The sequence below is a fragment of the Ranitomeya variabilis genome, chromosome 1 (genome assembly GCF_051348905.1).
Source record: "Ranitomeya variabilis isolate aRanVar5 chromosome 1, aRanVar5.hap1, whole genome shotgun sequence".
Classification (NCBI taxonomy): domain Eukaryota; kingdom Metazoa; phylum Chordata; class Amphibia; order Anura; family Dendrobatidae; genus Ranitomeya; species Ranitomeya variabilis.
The window spans coordinates 472,021,362-472,038,907 of record NC_135232.1 but is presented as its reverse complement, the minus strand read 5'-3'; the positions used below and the strand labels follow the sequence as shown (position 1 = coordinate 472,038,907).

Below are 17,546 nucleotides of genomic sequence, written 5' to 3'. Positions count from 1 at the left end.
TCTCAGTAAATTAGATTAACAAAAAACACCTGCAAAGGCTTCGTAAGCGCTTAAAATGGTCCCTTAGTCTGTTTCAGTAGGCTCCATAATCATGGGGAAGACTGTTGACTTGACAGATGTCCAGAAGGCAGTCATTGACACACTCCTAAAGGAAGGTAAGCCACAAAAGGTAATTGCTAAAGAAGCTGGCTGTTGGATACAGCCATAGAGTGCTGTATCCAAGCACATTAATGGAAAGCTGAGTGGAAGGAAAAAGTGTGGTAGAAAAGGTCTTAGCAGCCTTGAAAGGTTTGTTAAGAAAAGGTCATTCAAAAATTTGGGGGAGATTCACAAGGAGTGGACTGCTACTGGAGACATTGCTTCAAGAGCCACCACAGAGAGACATATCCAGGACATGGGCTACAAGTGTCGAATTCCTTGTGTCAATCCACTCGTGACCAATAGTCAACGCCAGAAGCCTCTTACCTGAGCCAAGGAGAAAAAAAACTGGGACTGCTGCTCAGTGGTCCAAGGTGCTGTTTTCAGATGAAAGTAAATTTTGCATTTCACTTGGAAATCAAGGTTCCGGAGTCTGGAGGAAGAGTGGAGAGACACACAATCCAAGCAGCATGAGGTCTAGTGTGAGGATTCCACAATCAGTGATGGTTTGGGGAGACATGTCATCTGCTGGTGTAGTCCACTGTGTTTTATCAAGACCAAAGTCTACCAGGAAATTTTAGAGCACTTCATGCTTTCCTCTGCTGACAAGCTTTTTGGAGATGGAAATGTCATTCTCCAGCAGGACTTGGTAACTGTCCACACTGCCAAAAGTACCAATAACTGGTTTAAAAACAACAGTATCACTGTGCTTGATTGGCCAGCAAACTCGCCTGACCATAACCCCATAGAGAATAGAGGCATCTCAGCAGTGCCACAGGCTGATCACCTCCATGCTGCATTGAAGCAGTTAGTGATTCAAAAGGAGCCCAGAGCAAGTATTGAGTGCATTTACTGAACATATATTTCAGTAGAACAACATTTCAGATGTTAAAATCATTTTTCAAGCTGGTGATATAAACTATTCTAATTTTCTGAGATAATGACTTTTGGGTTTCTATTGGCAGTAAGCCATAATCTTCAACATTAACAGGAATAAACACTTGAAATAGATCACTCTGTTTGTAATGACTCTATATAATATATGAGATTCACTTTTTGCATTGAGGAACTGAAATAAATTAACTTTTTGATGATATTCTAATTTTATGAAACCTGTAGCTCATCATGCAGAACTGGTTTGATTTTTTTTTCCAATTTGAGATGAGCACAAATGTCCCCCCCTCCCCGAAAAGCTCATACCACCCATCACTACAAAGATGAAACGTATAGGCAGAGTGATGCGATGCTTATCAATGGTGTGGTATATCCCCTGCCAACAGAATGAATAGAGTATGCTCACTTAAGTTTATTGATTCCACTGAAGGCAGGATAAGTGAATATACTCCAATGATGCCACTGGCAGAGGCTCTTCCACATACCTGATTTGTATCACGCTACCTCTGTCTGTGGACCTGTGGGCTCATCCCAATAAATCACAACTGTGCTGTACAGTGACCTCAATGCTGCCACTTCAGTTTTTATGTTCTGCCAGAGCTTGTTATAGTGCACTGGCACGATTTGTTGGGATGAGCCCAAAGGTCCCCTACTATAACCCATACCATTGCCATCTCGATTCATGAGCAGGCACAGAGGACTGCTGTGATACAAATCAGCAGTGTCAAAGTATCCATGCAGCAGTAGAAAATATTCACATGCTACCTTCTGTTGGAGTAATAAGCAAGAGTACCTGTACATGATCGAGCACAGGCAGTTACACAGATCACATCAGGATCACAATGACAAACTTTTCAGTAGAGAAACAAAAATGATGTTCAACCCCTTCATGACCAGAGGTATTTTTGATTTAGCGTTTTCGTTTTTTGTAACCTTCCCAGAGAGATAACTTTTTAAATTTTTCCATCAACATGGCCATGTGAGGGCTTGTTTTTTTGCGGGACGAGCTGTACTTTTGAACGACACCAATGGTTTTAACATATTGTTTCCTGGAAAATGGGGAAACAATTCAAAGTGTGGTGAAATTGCAAAAAAAGTGCAATCCCACAGTTTTTCTGTTTGGCTTTTTTTACTAGGTTCACTAAATGCTAAAACTGACCTGCCATTATGATTCTCCAGGTCATTACGAGTTCATAGACACCAAACATGTCTAGGTTCTTTTTTTATTTAAGTACCGGTAATGAAAAATTTTTTTTCCAAACTTTGCTAAAAATAAATAAATAAAAAATGCACCATTTTCCGATACCCGTAGCGTCTCCATTTTCGTGATCTGGGGTTGGGTGAGGGCTTATTTTTTGCATGCAGAGCTGACGTTTTTAATAATTCAATTTTGGTGCAGATACGATCTTTTGTTCGCCGTTATTGCATTTTTATGCAATGTCGCAGCGAGCAAAAAAATGTAATTCTAGCGTTTTTACTTTTTTGCTACGCTGTTTAGTGATCAGGTTATTCCTTTTATTGATAGATCGGGCGATTCTGAAAGCGGTGATACCAAATATGTGTAGGTTTGATTTTTTTTTTATTGTTTTATTTTTAATGGGGCGAAAAAGGGTGATTTGAACTTTTATATATTTTTAAAAACATTTTTTTCCACTTTTGGCATGCTTCAATAGTCTCCATGGGAGACTAAAAGTAGCCATAACCCGATCGCCTTCTGCTACATGCAGGCGATTATCAGATCGCCTGCATGTAGAAGAATATCTCACTTCTTATGAGCGCCGGACCACCAGGCGACGCTCATAGCAATTCAGCAGTGACAACCATAGGTCTCCAGGAGGAGACCTCTGGTTGTCATACCAACCCATCGTTGACCCGCGATCACGTGATGGGGTAAACGATTGGCGGAATTCCGGCACGATTGCCGGAAATGCATGTTAAATTGCCGCTGTCAGAATTTGACGGAGGCATTTAATGGGTTAAACAAAAAAAAAAAGTAATTCTGGCATTTTGACTTTTTTCCTCACGTCGCCGTTTAGTAATCAGGTTAATTCTTTTTATTGATACATCGGACAATTCTGAACATGGCGATACCATATATGTGTATGTTTGATTTTGTTTTTATTGTTTTATTTTGAATGGGGCGAAAGGGGGGTGATTTGAACTTTTCTATTTTTTTTCACTTTTGGCATGCTTCAATAGTCTCCATGAGAGACTAGAAACTGCCATAACCTGATCGTCTCTGCTACATAGAGGCGATCGTCTCTGCTACATAGAGGCGATGATCAGATCGCCTCTATATAGCAGAATTACTCACTTGCTATGATACAGGAAAGATATATATTTGTACCGTGTTAGCCAGTAGATAGAAAAATATTTAGAATTTAGAGTCCTCAGTGGTTGATATCTTTAAAGACTAACTGAAAAGATGGTAAAAAATTGTAAGCTTTCGAGACTACTCAGGTCTCTTCATCAGGCATAGACTAATAAAAAATCTGAAAATCTGAATCTGATTCTTCAGATTTTCTATTAGTCTATGCCTGATGAAGAGACCTGAGTAGTCTCGAAAGCTTGCAATTTGTTACCATCTTTTCAGTTAGCCTTTAAAAGGTATCAACCACTGAGGACTCTCAATTCTTCACTAGCTATGAGCGCCAAACAGTGGGTGGCGCTCACAGCAAGCCGGCACTGACAACCATTGGTTGTCATGCCAATAGACCGGTGACCCACGATCATGTGATGGGGGTCACCGGTGGGCATATTCCCGCCACGATTGCTGGAGGCGCTTTTTAAATGCCACTGTCAAACTTTGACAGCGGCATTTAACTGGTTAATAGCCATGGGTGGATCGCAATTCCACACGCGGCTATTGGGGGCACGTCAGCTGTTCAAAACAGCTGACATGTCCCGGGAAACATGTGGGCTCACCGCCGGAGCCCACATCAAAGGGAGGGAGTCAGACATCGGTGTAAATGTACGCCCGATGTCGGAAAGGGGTTATAACAAAGTTGACCACCAGTTTAGTAAGGGAAGGGGGGTCTCACTTATTTAAATTCCTCATCTATTAGCTAGTGTTAAAAAAGTGTAATGTATGTAATGTAATGTAGCTCTTCATTTCCTCCGATTGTGCTACAGAGAAAGTGAACATTTACTGCCAGGTTACCCTACAGGTTATAGCCGTTCTCTGGGGGTTTCAGTAGAACAACATATTGTGATCAGTTTATTTTCAAGGGACCCGTTGAACAACTGGGTATTGTCTAAAGCAGATCACCCTCTTTATCTTATTTCCTGAACAAGTATCTTAAAGCATTAAGAGGTCGTTAACCTGTAAGTAACAAATATATTTACAAGGTACTTACTTGTTATCCACCTTTGCAGCATAGAGTTTATTTTTCTCCAGATTTGGCTGCTTCTCTTCAGTGGTGCTGTAGTGTAAAAGCATTTCCTCCATAAGCACTTCTAACTTGTGCAGTTCTTGCCAAGGTTGGAAGACAAAATGGCCAGGATGGCAAGCTACAGATACGAAGACATCAATGTGTGCACCAGACCTGGGCAGAGGTAGAAGTGGCGGCAAATCTATGGAAGGTCTGGTGGTGCCCTGCCCTACAGATTGTTTCTTGGTTACACTGCTCTGTTCCTTCCGGGTCACTGCTACAGCATCTCCTCGGTCTTTGTGCAAGGTAGAAGCAGTACTGGGCAATAAGCTCTTCTGCTGTTTCCACAACTCTTCACTTGTAATCTGGCGATTGATGCTACATTCAGAATCAAGAGAGGCCCTTGATGTGAAGAGATGAACGTACAATATGCTTTTCGCTTCATCTATTTTCACTACCTGTGAAAAGCAAAACAGTAACCATGACAGGACTCAAAATTAACATAACACTGTGACAAGTAGTGGAGAGAAATGGTTATCCTTTACTTATTCACTACAGGAATAACGGAGGCTTATTGATAAAGGTTGAAAAGCTCACATATTTAAAGGAAACTTGGCACTCCATTCATGCTGCCCAAACCAAGGGCAGCATGAAACCAAGCCTGGCTACATGAAATTCGACACTTCAGGGAAAATATAGTTTAAAGATCAGGCCAGGTGCCAAAAGGCATAGACAAGACAAGACTAGTCCGGTGCCATGGCCAGCTTCTCCCAGCGCTGTTCCAGACGACTGACAGTTTCTCCCACGTATGTACTTAGCAAGAGACCAGACAATCACCTGGGAGGGTTGCGGGAAGAATCCGGAAGGTGGTGGCGCTGGACTAGTCTCATCTCGCCCAATGGTCATATATAACTATTTCACGCTCCAGCGTTTCGGAGAACACAACACTTGGCTGAAATAGTGTAGCCAGGCTCTGGTTTGGGCCGCAGGAATCAGGTGACAGGTTCACTAATCCCTTACTGGCATATGACATACTGTTACCCGACTTTAACCCCTTCCCGACCTTTGACGCAGCGTATGCATCATGAAAACCTGTGCCAATCCGACCTGAGACGCAGCATATGCGTCATGGTCGGATCGCGTCCCTGCAGGCCGGGTGAAAGGGTTAACTCCAATTTCACCCGACATGCAGGGACAGGGGGAGTGGTACTACAGCATAGGGGGGGTGGCTTCGCCCCCCCATGGCTACAATCGCTCTGATTGGTTGTTGAAAGTGAAACTGCCAATCAGCAATCTGTAATATTTCACCTATGAAAATTGGTGAAATATCACAATCCAGCCATGGCCGATGCTGCAATAGCATCGGCCATGGCTGGAGACCCCAATCTGGCCCCCCCATCGACTGACTGCGGCGATCTGCAGCCGCCGTCAGCGTTCAGTACCCCTCCGTCCTGTCCAAAGAGCCTTCCTCTCCCCTCCGCCCCTCCTCTGTCCTCATGCCCCCCCCTGCTGTCCGATCGCACCCCCACATACTTACCTAGTCCCGGTGTCCCTCCCGGTGTCCTCGGTCTTCTCGCATCTTTGAAAATGGCGGGTGCATGGCATCTATTCTAAATCTATTTTTGTTTTTCCATTAGGGTTAGGGCTAGGGTTGCACTTAGGGCTAGGGTTAGAATTAGGGTTGCAATTAGTGTTACAATTAGGGTTAGGGTTAGAATTAGGGCTAGGGTTGGAATTAGGGTTAGAACTAGGCTATGTGCACACGGTGCGGATTTGGCTGCGGATCCGCAGCGGATTGGTCACTGCGGATTCGTAGCAGTTTTCCATCACATTTACAGTACCACGGAAACCTATGGAAAACCAAATCCGCTGTGCCCATGGTGCGGAAAATACAGAGCGGAAACACTGCGTTGTATTTTCCGCAGCATGTCAATTCTTTGTGCGGATTCCGCAGCGTTTTACACCTGCTCCATAATAGGAATCTGCAGGTGAAATCCACACAAAAAGCACTGGAAATCCGCAGGTAAAGCGCAGTGCGTTTTACCTGCAGATTTTTCAAAAACGGTGAGGAAAAATCCGCACACAAATCCGCAATGTGGGCACATAGCCTTAGGGTTAGGGTTGGAATTAGAGTTAGGGTTGGAATTAGGGTTAAGAATAGGGTTAGGGGTGTGTTGGGGTTAGTGTTGGAGTTAGAATTGAGGGGTTTCCACTGTTAGGCACATCAGGGGGTCTCCAAACGCGACATGGCGCCACCATCGATTCCAGCCAATCTTGCGTTGAAAAAGTCAAATGGTGCTCTCTCCCTTCCGAGCCCCGACGTGTGCCCAAAACAGTGGTTTACCCTCACATATGGGGTACCAGAGTACTCAGGAGAAACTGGACAACAACTTTTGGGGTCCAATTTCTCCTGTAACCCTTGGGAAAATTAAAAATTGTGGGCTAAAAAATTATTTTTGAGGAAAGAAAAATGATTTTTTATTTTCACGGCTCTGCGTTATAAACTTCTGTGAAGCACTTGGGGGTTCAAAGTGCTCATCACACATCTAGATAAGTTCCTTGGGAGGTCTAGTTTCTAAAATGGGGTCACTTGTGGGGAGTTTCTACTGTTTAGGCACATCAGGGGCTCTGCAAACGCAACGTGACGCCCGCAGAGCATTCCATCAAAGTCTGCATTTCAAAACGTCACTACTTCCCTTCCGAACCCCGACGTGTGCCCAAACAGTGGTTTATCCCCACATATGGGCAGGGCCGTATTTAGGGTTTCTGCTGCCCTAGGCACTTTTAGTGCTGCCCCCCCCACTTTGGTGAGTATGACACTATCGGCAGTGACTTTAGCAAGAATCGCTGATGTGAAAGTTGCCTTTTGCAGCAAATCCGGCAGTTTTTCTGCATGTGCCGCATAACGGATCACTTACGGCAACACTGCGTTCGGCCTCATTCCTTCCCTATGGGATTTTGCGGCACTTATGATCTGGCAAATGCGGTACCATACCTCCCAACTTTTGAAGAAGGGAAGGAGACAAAGTGTGCGGCGCGCGTATCGCGCCGCGGCAAATTTTAGGCCACGCCTCTGACCACACCCATTTCACAACTAGTCACACCCATATCCACGTCCCAACCACAGCCATTTAGCACTGCTGATCACACTGTTTTATATACAATAATTATAAACGAAAAAATATGGCCACAGTGCTCCATACTGTATAACGGCCACACATGATGCTCCATACTGTATAACGGCCACACATGATGCTCCATACTGTATAATGGCCACACAGTGCTCCATACTGTATAACGACCACACATGATGCTCCATACTGTATAACGGCCACACATGATGCTCCATACTGTATAACGGCCACACATGATGCTCCATACTGTATAACGGCCACACATGATGCTCCATACTGTATAACGGCCACACATGATGCTCCATACTGTATAACGGCCACACATGATGCTCCATACTGTATAACGGCCACACATGATGCTCCATACTGTATAACGGCCACACATGATGCTCTATACTGTATAACGGCCACACATGATGCTCCATATTGTATAATGGCCACACATGATGCTCAATACTGTACAATGGCCACACATGATGCTCAATACTGTATAATGGCCACACAGTTCTCCATGATACTGTATAATGACCCCCCCTCCTGTATGCATGGCTCATATTCCCCGCCTGTATGCATGGCTCATATTCACCCCCCCCCCCCGTATGCATGGCTCATATACACCCCCCCTGTATGCATGGCTCATATACACCCCCCCCTGTATGCATGGCTCATATACACCCCCCCTGTATGCATGGCTCATATACACCCCCCCCGTATGCATGGCTCATATACACCCCCCCCTGTATGCATGGCTCATATACACCCCCCCCCGTGTGCATGGCTCATATACACCCCCCCCCTGTATGCATGGCTCATATACACCCCCCCCTGTATGCATGGCTCATATACACCCCCCCCCGTATGCATGGCTCATATACACCCCCCCCCCTGTATGCATGGCTCATATACACCCCCCCCCCCTGTATGCATGGCTCATATACACCCCCCCCCCCCCTGTATGCATGGCTCATATACACCCCCCCTGTATGCATGGCTCATCTCCCCCTCCCTCCCTGTATGCATGGTGGCTCTGGCTTTTCTCCCATCCCCCCCTGTATGTGTGGCTCATCTCCCATCCCCCCCCCCCTGTATGCATGCATGCATGCATGGTGGCATTGGTGGCTCTGGCTCGTCATCTCCCATCCCCCATGCGTGGCTCATCGGCAGCCTGCCCCACCGCTCCCCATCTATCTTGTGGCTGCCGCCTGCCGGGCTCCCCGATCCTCCTCCTTCATCCTCCCCGGCTCCCCCCGTCCCTGGCTGTCATCATACTCACCTGGTTGTGTCACCTCACACCGCGCACGGCGCGCAGAAGAACGGGATCCTCCACCTCTGTGCTGTGTCCCGGCGCAGCACCCTCGTCGTCCTGTATGAGCGGTCAGGTGGTACCGCTGACTTAAGGTCATGACCTTAATCAGCGGTACCATGTGACCGCTCACACAGCGAGGGTGCAGTCACTGACTGAGAGCAGACCAGGCGTCGCTGGAGCAGGTGAGGTGAGTATGCATCAATCATAGTATGTATGGGCAAGGAGGCAGCGGCGGGGGGGCGGCGGCGGTGGCGGCGGCGAGGGGGGAGGGGCTTAAGCCTTTAGGTGACCCCAGCCGGACCGGACTTTGCATTAAAAAAAAAAAAAAAAAAAGCACACACACCAGCTCAGGTGCCGCCCCCCCCGCATGGCCCCGCCCTAGGCACGTGCCCTCAAGTGCCTAGTGGCAAATACGGCCCTGCATATGGGGTATCAGCGTACTCAGGAGAAACTGGACAACAACTTTTGGGGTCAAATTTCTCCTGTTACCCTTGGGAAAATAAAAAATTGCGGGCTAAAAAATCATTTTTGAGAAAAGAAATATTATTTTTTATTTTCATGGCTCTGCGTTATAAACTTCTGTGAAGCACTTGGGGGTTCAAAGTGCTCACCACACATCTAGATTAGTTCCTTGGGAGGTCTAGTTTCCAAAATGGGGTCACTTGTGGGGGAGCTCCAATGTTTAGGCACACAGGGGCTCTCCAAACGCGACATGGTGTCCGCTAAGGATTGGAGCTAATTTTCCATTCAAAAAGCCAAATGGCGTGCCTTCCCTTCCGAGCCCTGCCGTGCGCCTAAACAGTGGTTTACCCCCACATATGGGGTATCAGCGTACTCAGGACAAACTGGACAACATTTGGGGTCCAATTTCTCCTGTTACCCTTGGAAAAATTAAAAATTCCGGGCTAAAAAATCATTTTTGAGGAAAGAAAAATTATTTTTTTATTTTCACGGCTTTGCGTTATAAACTTCTGTGAAGCACCTGGGGGTTTAAAGTGCTCACTATGCATCTAGATAAGTTCCTTGTGGGGTCTAGTTTCCAAAATGGGGTCACTTGTGGGGGAGCTCCAGTGTTTAGGCACACAGGGGCTCTCCAAACCCGACATGGTGTCCACTAACGATGGAGATAATTTTTCATTCAAAAAGTCAAATGGCGCTCCTTCCCTTCCGAGCCTTACCATGGGCCCAAACAGTGGTTTACCCCACATGTGAGGTATCGGTGTACTCAGGAGAAATTGCCCAACAAATTTCAGGATCCATTGTATCCAGTTGCCCATGTGAAAATGAAAAAATTGAGGCTAAAAGAATTTTTTTGTGAAAAAAAAAAAGTACTTTTTCATTTTTACGGATCAATATGTGAAGCACCTGGGGGTTTAAAGTGCTCACTATGCATCTAGATAAGTTCCTTGGGGCGTCTAGTTTCCAAAATGGGGTCACTTGTGGGGGGAGCTCCAATGTTTAGGCACACGGGGGCTCTCCAAACGCGACATGGTGTCCGCTAAAGATTGGAGCCAATTTTTCATTCAAAAAGTCAAATGGCGCTCCTTCCCTTCCGAGTCCTGCCGTGCGCCCAAACAGTGGTTTACCCCCACATATGAGGTATCAGCGTACTCAGGACAAATTGGACAACAACTTTCGTGGTCCAGTTTCTCCTTTTACACCCTTGGGAAAATAAAAAAAATAGTTGCTAAGAGATCATTTTTGTGACTAAAAAGTTAAACATTCATTTTTTCCTTCCATGTTGCTTCTGCGAAACACCTGAAGGGTTAATAAACTTCTTGAATGTGGTTTTGAGCACCTTGAGGGGTGCAGTTTTTAGAATGGTGTCACTTTTGGGTATTTTCAGCCATATAGAACCCTCAAACTGACTTCAGATGTGAGGTGGTCCCTAAAAAAAATGGTTTTGTAAATTTTGTTGTAAAAATGAGAAATCACTGGTCAAATTTTAACCCTTATAACTTCCTAGCAAAAAAAAATTTTGTTTCCAAAATTGTGCTGATGTAAAGTAGACATGTGGGAAATGTTATTTATTAACTATTTTGTGTCACATAACTCTCTGGTTTGACAGAATAAAAATTCAAAATGTGAAAATTGCAAAATTTTCTAAATTTTCGCCAAATTTCTGTTTTTTTCACAAATAAACGCAGAAATTATCGACCTAAATTTACCACTAACATGAAGCCCAATATGTCACGAAAAAACAATCTCAGAACCGTTAGGATCCGTTGAAGCGTTCCCGAGTTATTACCTCATAAAGGGACACTGGTCAGAGTTGCAAAAAACGGTCAGGTCATTAAGGTCAAAATAGGCTGGGTCATGAAGGGGTTAATGGGGGTCAAGAATTGAACTTGCATCTTTCCCAGCAGATGATAGCTATGATATTCAGTCATTATCTGCCTCTAACAGGCATTTACAAAATGGCTGTAGGGAATGAGTTATTCCATGCGCTCATTGGCACCACCATGAAGCGAACGCAGGGCGCCGATGAGTTGCCATGGCAGCCAGGGGTCTGCTGAAGATCCCCAAAACTGTTTCTGGATAGTGTTCATAGGAGATAGTGATTTTTGTTATGTACAGTGTGCAGTATTGATGCACAGAGCAGAAGCGATCGGATAATTACAGGGTCAAGCCCCCTACAGAAACTTACAAGTACAGTGAAAAGAAAAAAAAAATGTTTTTGAAAAACCTATTAAAAAAAAGTTAAAATCACGCCCCCCCAGTTAACCCATTAAAAATACGTTCTATTGTTACATTTGTAAATATCTGAGCTATCAAAATATAAAAATTAACCAAATTGTTAAAAGGCGTAAGAAGAAGAAAGAAAAAAAATCTAAAAAACGCTGAATTTTTTCAGATGCCACAACATTGCAATAAAATGCATTAAGAAGTGATCAAAACATATCTACCCCAAAATGGTATCAATAGAAACATCAGATCAGGGAACAAAAACAAGCTCTTTAACAGCTCCATTGACCAAACACTGAAAACGTTACAGGTCTCGGAAAATGGCGACACAAGCAGATATATATTATATATATATACAAGCGGATATATATTATAAATTTCCCCCAAAATTTTATCCCCCACTTAAAAAAAACCAACTATATATATTTGGTATTTGTACTGACCTGTAGAATTATATTATATAATTATATAGTGAACATGGTAGTGAACAAGGTTAAAAAAAAAATAAAATTGTGGAATAGCATGTTTTTGCAATGTCACCATACTTGGGATTTGTTTTCTTGCTTTCTAGTGCATCACATGATAAAACGAATGGAATCATTCAAAAGTACAACTTATCTCACAAAAAACAAGCCCTCATATGGCTATGATGACAGAAAAATAAGAACGTGTTGGCTCTTAAGAGGAGGAGGTAAAAACAAAAATACAAAAATGGAAAAAAATATAAAACAGCCAGGGCAGGAAGGATTTAAAACCTACAGATAATTGTGAGAAATCAGAGAAAAGCAATACAGAAAATGCTTGTTTAGATGCACACAGATTCTAAGAAATACTTAAATGTAGGCTATTACCTTGATACTACATTCTGAACAGTTTAAAACAGTGCTTCGGAGCCACAAGACGGCATCTGGTGTCCACATGCCAATGTTAAGTGGAAGATCAGCAAGGCAGCATCTTTTAGCCTAAAAAAAAATAAAATCCATTTATAACAAGAGATTTTAAGGGATTAACCACTACTAGGACAACTCCTTCTCAATCTGAATGTTCAACCCAGTTAGAATAAAAACGCCTATATTCATCTCCCGTGCAGTCGCCGTTCCAGCGGTGTCAGCAAGTGCGTTCCTGGTGTTCACATGAGGTTATGACATGTCACAAGAGCCCCGGGCCCAATCAGCGCCGGCTTCACTGTCCCAATCTTCAGATGTATAAGTAATCAATAGAAAGGGAGAGCTGATAACTGGTCTAATGCATTGCAGTGCATGAGACCTGTCCGTTTTACCCAGACAGATTTCCTGTTACACTGAGCCCAAAGCAGGGTCTAACAAGCCACCATAGCTGGCAGACCCGGAAGTCATTACTTGACCACCGTTTGTTATAACAACCCTTGGTTCCCTTGATCACGTTGCATGGGTGCCAGTAGCGTAAGAGGGAGTGCCCTCTCCCACAAACTTCTAAGATGCCAAGGGATCGCTACGGATGGCGACATCTATAAGATAAGACAACCAGGGGCTGGCTTACATGGGGCTATCATCAGGACGGGACCTTTGCCAATCAGGCCCCGATGATGTTGCTTGTCCAAGGCGGTGGCAAGCACCACAATCCCAGACCCTACCCCTGCATGACCGCCAACTGTTAATTTATGGCGGTGCTGCACAAAGTCCAGCGATTATTTACAGTCAGCGTGTGTAAAGAGGTTAATGTCACCTATAATCTGTACAAATTCATTTCCATTGAGAAACAAACTGATTATCTTTTCAGGTGGAAAAATAAAAATAAAAACTAAAATAATATGGTTGCATAATTTTGGATGTGGTTTTGGTCAGAGTTAGACAATCACATTTAAAGAGGACCCAATCACCATCATAATGGGTTATATTTCACTAAGAAGCAAGTAAATATAACTAATCATGGAGGAATTCATCTTTGGAAGCAGAATGACAATATAGTTGTCATAGCATGAAAAAGCCAACCTGAATACAGACCATGGGAGCTTCCATCTTGGGACTGGCAGCTCAGCCTGCTGTGTTCTAACGAGACCCGTCCCCAGATTCCAGGCCTGTTCCTAGGCAGAGCCTCTGGTCAGCAGCAGTGTAGTGACCCTTAGCTTCACACTCTGCTTCTGCTGGGCGTTCATGGGTTCTGTCTGACTCAGACGGACCACAAAAGGGGCCACAGCCTGTAATTACTAGTGATGAGCGAGTGTACTCGTTGCTCTCACGAGTGACCTCCGAGTATTTTTTAGTGCTCGGAGATTTAGTTTTCTTCGCCGCAGCTGAATTATTTGCAGCTACTAGCCAGGCTGAGTACATGTGGGGATTCCCTAGCAACCAGGCAACCCCCACATGTACTTATATGCTGGCTAACAGATGTAAATCATTCAGCTGAGGTGAGGAAAACAATCTCCGAGCACTAAAAAATACTCGGAGGACCCCCGAGCATGCTCAGGAAGTCTCGGTTAACGAGTATATTCACTCATCACTAGTAATGACAAACTGAGTTCAAATGAGCTCTACAGTATGCGTTTTTTTCTGAACATGTCCATTTGTTCAGACAGGCAGAGAAGTGTGATCTGCACCGTCTCTCAGCCCACCTGAACAAACGGACATATTCAAAAACAAAAACAGTTCAATTGAACTCCGTTCATGTCATCACAGTCTATGGACCTCTCGGTTGTTCTTCTGAATTCCATCCGAGTACCATTTTTAGGGGAATTCTGAAGGAATCCCAGAATGCACTTATGAAATACAAAGTGAACAGGGCCCAATTAAGCGAATTTTACCGAAATACAGTACATCAAGACTAGTGTTGTTCATGCCGATCTTGATGAGAATATGGGTAGGACTCAGACACTTTATTCCTAAAGAGTCGAACACCTCTTCAAGAATCAGGAGTGCAAGATGAGTGGTGTGCACTTGTGTGCCCGCCTCACCACATATCCAACTCCAATTCCTGATGAAGTAAGACTTGCAATGAGAGGCGGTCACCATACCACCATCTCACCTCAGCTCCACCCACTTGGACAGAACTAGGCAAAAATAGTGTCAGTTACGGTCACAATTTTAGCGCAGTTGTGCAAAAGCAGGAGTGTCTTAACCGGTTTGGAGGAGCCAAAACTCTTATTGGTTGGTAGAGGATCAAATACTTATTTCTCATTGTAAAATGCAAATTAATTTATATAATTTTTACAATGTGATTTTCTGTATTTTCTTTGTGATAGTCTATCTCTCAATGTTAAGATTAACCTACCCTTATAATGACAGTCTGTTCATGTCTTTGTCAGTGGGCAAACTTACAAAATCAGCAAGGGATCAAATACTTATTTACCCCACTGCAGGTGTATGTGGAGTGGGTTCGCCCCATACTCACAAGTAATGGATGTGTGTTACAGCCAGGACCTGCCTTTAACAACCAAGGGTGGCACACAGCTCCGCCCATGATTGTTAATCTGTTAAATGCCACTGTCAATCTTTGACAGCAGCATTAACAGTGTACCGGCATGAAGGCGCATTATTCTATGCTTCCATCGGTGCAGATGTCGTGCGATTGAGGGTCGCCGATGGGTTGCTTGTCATTACAGAGGTTTTCTTGAAAGTATGCTTGTGGTTGGACTTCAAAGGAGACTGTAATCTTTAAAAGGAGACCAGCCACAGGTAAAAATCCCCTAAACAGACTAACTAGGGCAAAAAAAAAAAAAACACTTAGCAGTGACACCATTTTGGAAACTAGCCCCCTCAGAGAACTGATTCAGATGTGTGGTGAGCACCTTGAACCTACAGGTGAGTCACAGAACTTTACGGTGATCTGTGGAAATTAAAATAAATATTTTTTCACCCAAAAACGTCCTGTTAGCCCCAATTTTTTTTTTCCATTTTCACAGGGATAGCAGGAGAAAAAAAAAATGGACCCAAATATTTGTTGTGCAATTTCTCCTGAGTATGTGGATACCCCATACTTTTGAGGCACATTGCACAGCTCAGAAGAGGACAAATGTCATGTTGGAGTTCAGATTTTGCTGGACTGATTTGACGGTGCCATGTCACATTGGCAGAGCCCCCGAAGTGCCAGAATAGCAGAAACCCCACATATATAACCTCATTTTACAAACTACACGTCTCAATGAACTCATCTAGGGGTGCAGTGATCATATTGACGCCACATGTGCCTCACAGATTTTTATAGTATTGAGCAGAGAAGAATTACATTTTTAACCACCAAAATTTTGTTTTAGCCACAGATTTTACATTTTCGTACTGGGAAATGGGTAAAAATGGCACCAAAGTGTGTCCCACAATTTCTGCTAGATGTAGGAATACCCCATATGTGGCTGTACAGTACTGCTTAGCCATACAGCAAGACTTGGGAGGAATGGAGCGCTATTTGCCTCCTGGAGCACAGATTTTCCTAGAATATTGTGTGGACTCCATACACATTGAGCACTTAAGTGCAAGAAGAGCAGAACCCCCCTCAAGTGATCACATTTTGGAAATTATACCCCTTTGGGAAATTATCTACAGATGTAGTGCTGATTTTGACTGATATATATATATATATATATATATATATACACACACATACAGTGGGGCAAAAAAGTATTTAGTCAGTCAGCAATAGTGCAAGTTCCACCACTTAAAAAGATGAGAGGCGTCTGTAATTTACATCATAGGTAGACCTCAACTATGGGAGACAAACTGAGAAAAAAAAATCCAGAAAATCACATTGTCTGTTTTTTATCATTTTATTTGCATTTTATGGTGGAAAATAAGTATTTGGTCAGAAACAAAATTTCATCTCAATAGTTTGTAATACATCCTTTGTTGGCAATGACAGAGGTCAAACGTTTTCTGTAAGTCTTCACAAGGTTTCCACACACTGTTGTTGGTGAGCAGTGATGTTTTTGGCTTTTCACATTTATGGAACTAACAAATTGTCTACAGTACATCTAAGGGTCTTTCACTTTCTTCAGTCTGATCGCAGTTCTTATGCATTAGAAGTGCAATGCATTAGAACTGTCAGCCCTGCTGACAAAAGTTAGCATGATCTAACTAACTGGCTAGTGCCAGTGACCCGGATGTCATCATAATAACAATCGGGTCACCATGGCAATGATCGGGCCTATGCGCAGCCATGGGGGCGCCGATCGGAGTGCAGAGGGGACTGCCTCCCTTTGCATGCCTGCTAAATGCTGCGATCACAGTATTTAAGGGGTTAAAGTGCCAGGAGCGGTGCCCGCTCAGTTGACACTTGGAGGCACACATATACACCCTCTGTACCCGTAAAATCGCCGTGACGTATATGAGATAAATAAGATCTCACTAGGTCTACTACTTTTGTAATGGCCTTCAAGTTACATGGCTGAATTCGGAAAAAAAATAAAAACTAATTTATCAGATGTAACTGTAGAGTCAAAATTTTAGGCGGAGCAGGGGTTGTTAGAACATTCTTATTTTATAATTTATTAACCTTCACAAAAATGTAAAATAGCTCAGAATAGCAGTTTATAAGCTAGTTTATAAATTGGGGACTTCGATTAATACATTTTATTCTCTAACAGTGGTGTTCCAGTGATGCCTAATGTTACCATTTTACTACAGAGAGCGTGATTTATTATACTTCCTTATTTAGCACCCTCATACGCCACAATATTACTAAATATTGGCCATTCATGGAGTCGATTTGAACTTTGTCTTACTGACTTCACAGTTCAGGCAGATTTATAGAAAACGGAATATTCAGCGGAGCAGCAGGAAAAAAATAAGAGCAAAAACTGGGGACAGGTCCTTTAACTACATTCCTGTGATTTTAGCTGTGTCTTGTTCTTTCAGACAGTTACCTGAGGTGGTATTGAGATTAAATCTCGTATAAATTGAGATGGAATTTCTCTCAGCTCAGACACCTTCACTGAAGCAATTGATCCATAATCCAGGAACTGAACATCTAGAGCTCGACTACTGTGGACACTTGTTATCTATAGAAGATAAAATGGAAACTGTTACGGGTAATTCTACATGAACCCAATAT

The 17,546-nt window shown here is 43.5% G+C and overlaps 1 protein-coding gene across 1 annotated transcript in view; it reads right to left on the bottom strand.

Annotated features, from left to right (window-relative positions):
- The window catches only part of TDRD7 (tudor domain containing 7), a 123,729-nt gene that overhangs the window by 15,726 nt on the left and 90,457 nt on the right, over positions 1–17,546 (bottom strand). The window contains exons 13-15 of the mRNA XM_077250660.1: positions 17,359–17,493; positions 12,380–12,490; positions 4,389–4,861 (exon numbers count right to left, since the gene is read on the bottom strand). Coding sequence (XP_077106775.1) covers positions 4,389–4,861; positions 12,380–12,490; positions 17,359–17,493 — 719 coding nt within the window. The remainder of the gene's footprint in view (positions 1–4,388; positions 4,862–12,379; positions 12,491–17,358; positions 17,494–17,546) is intronic.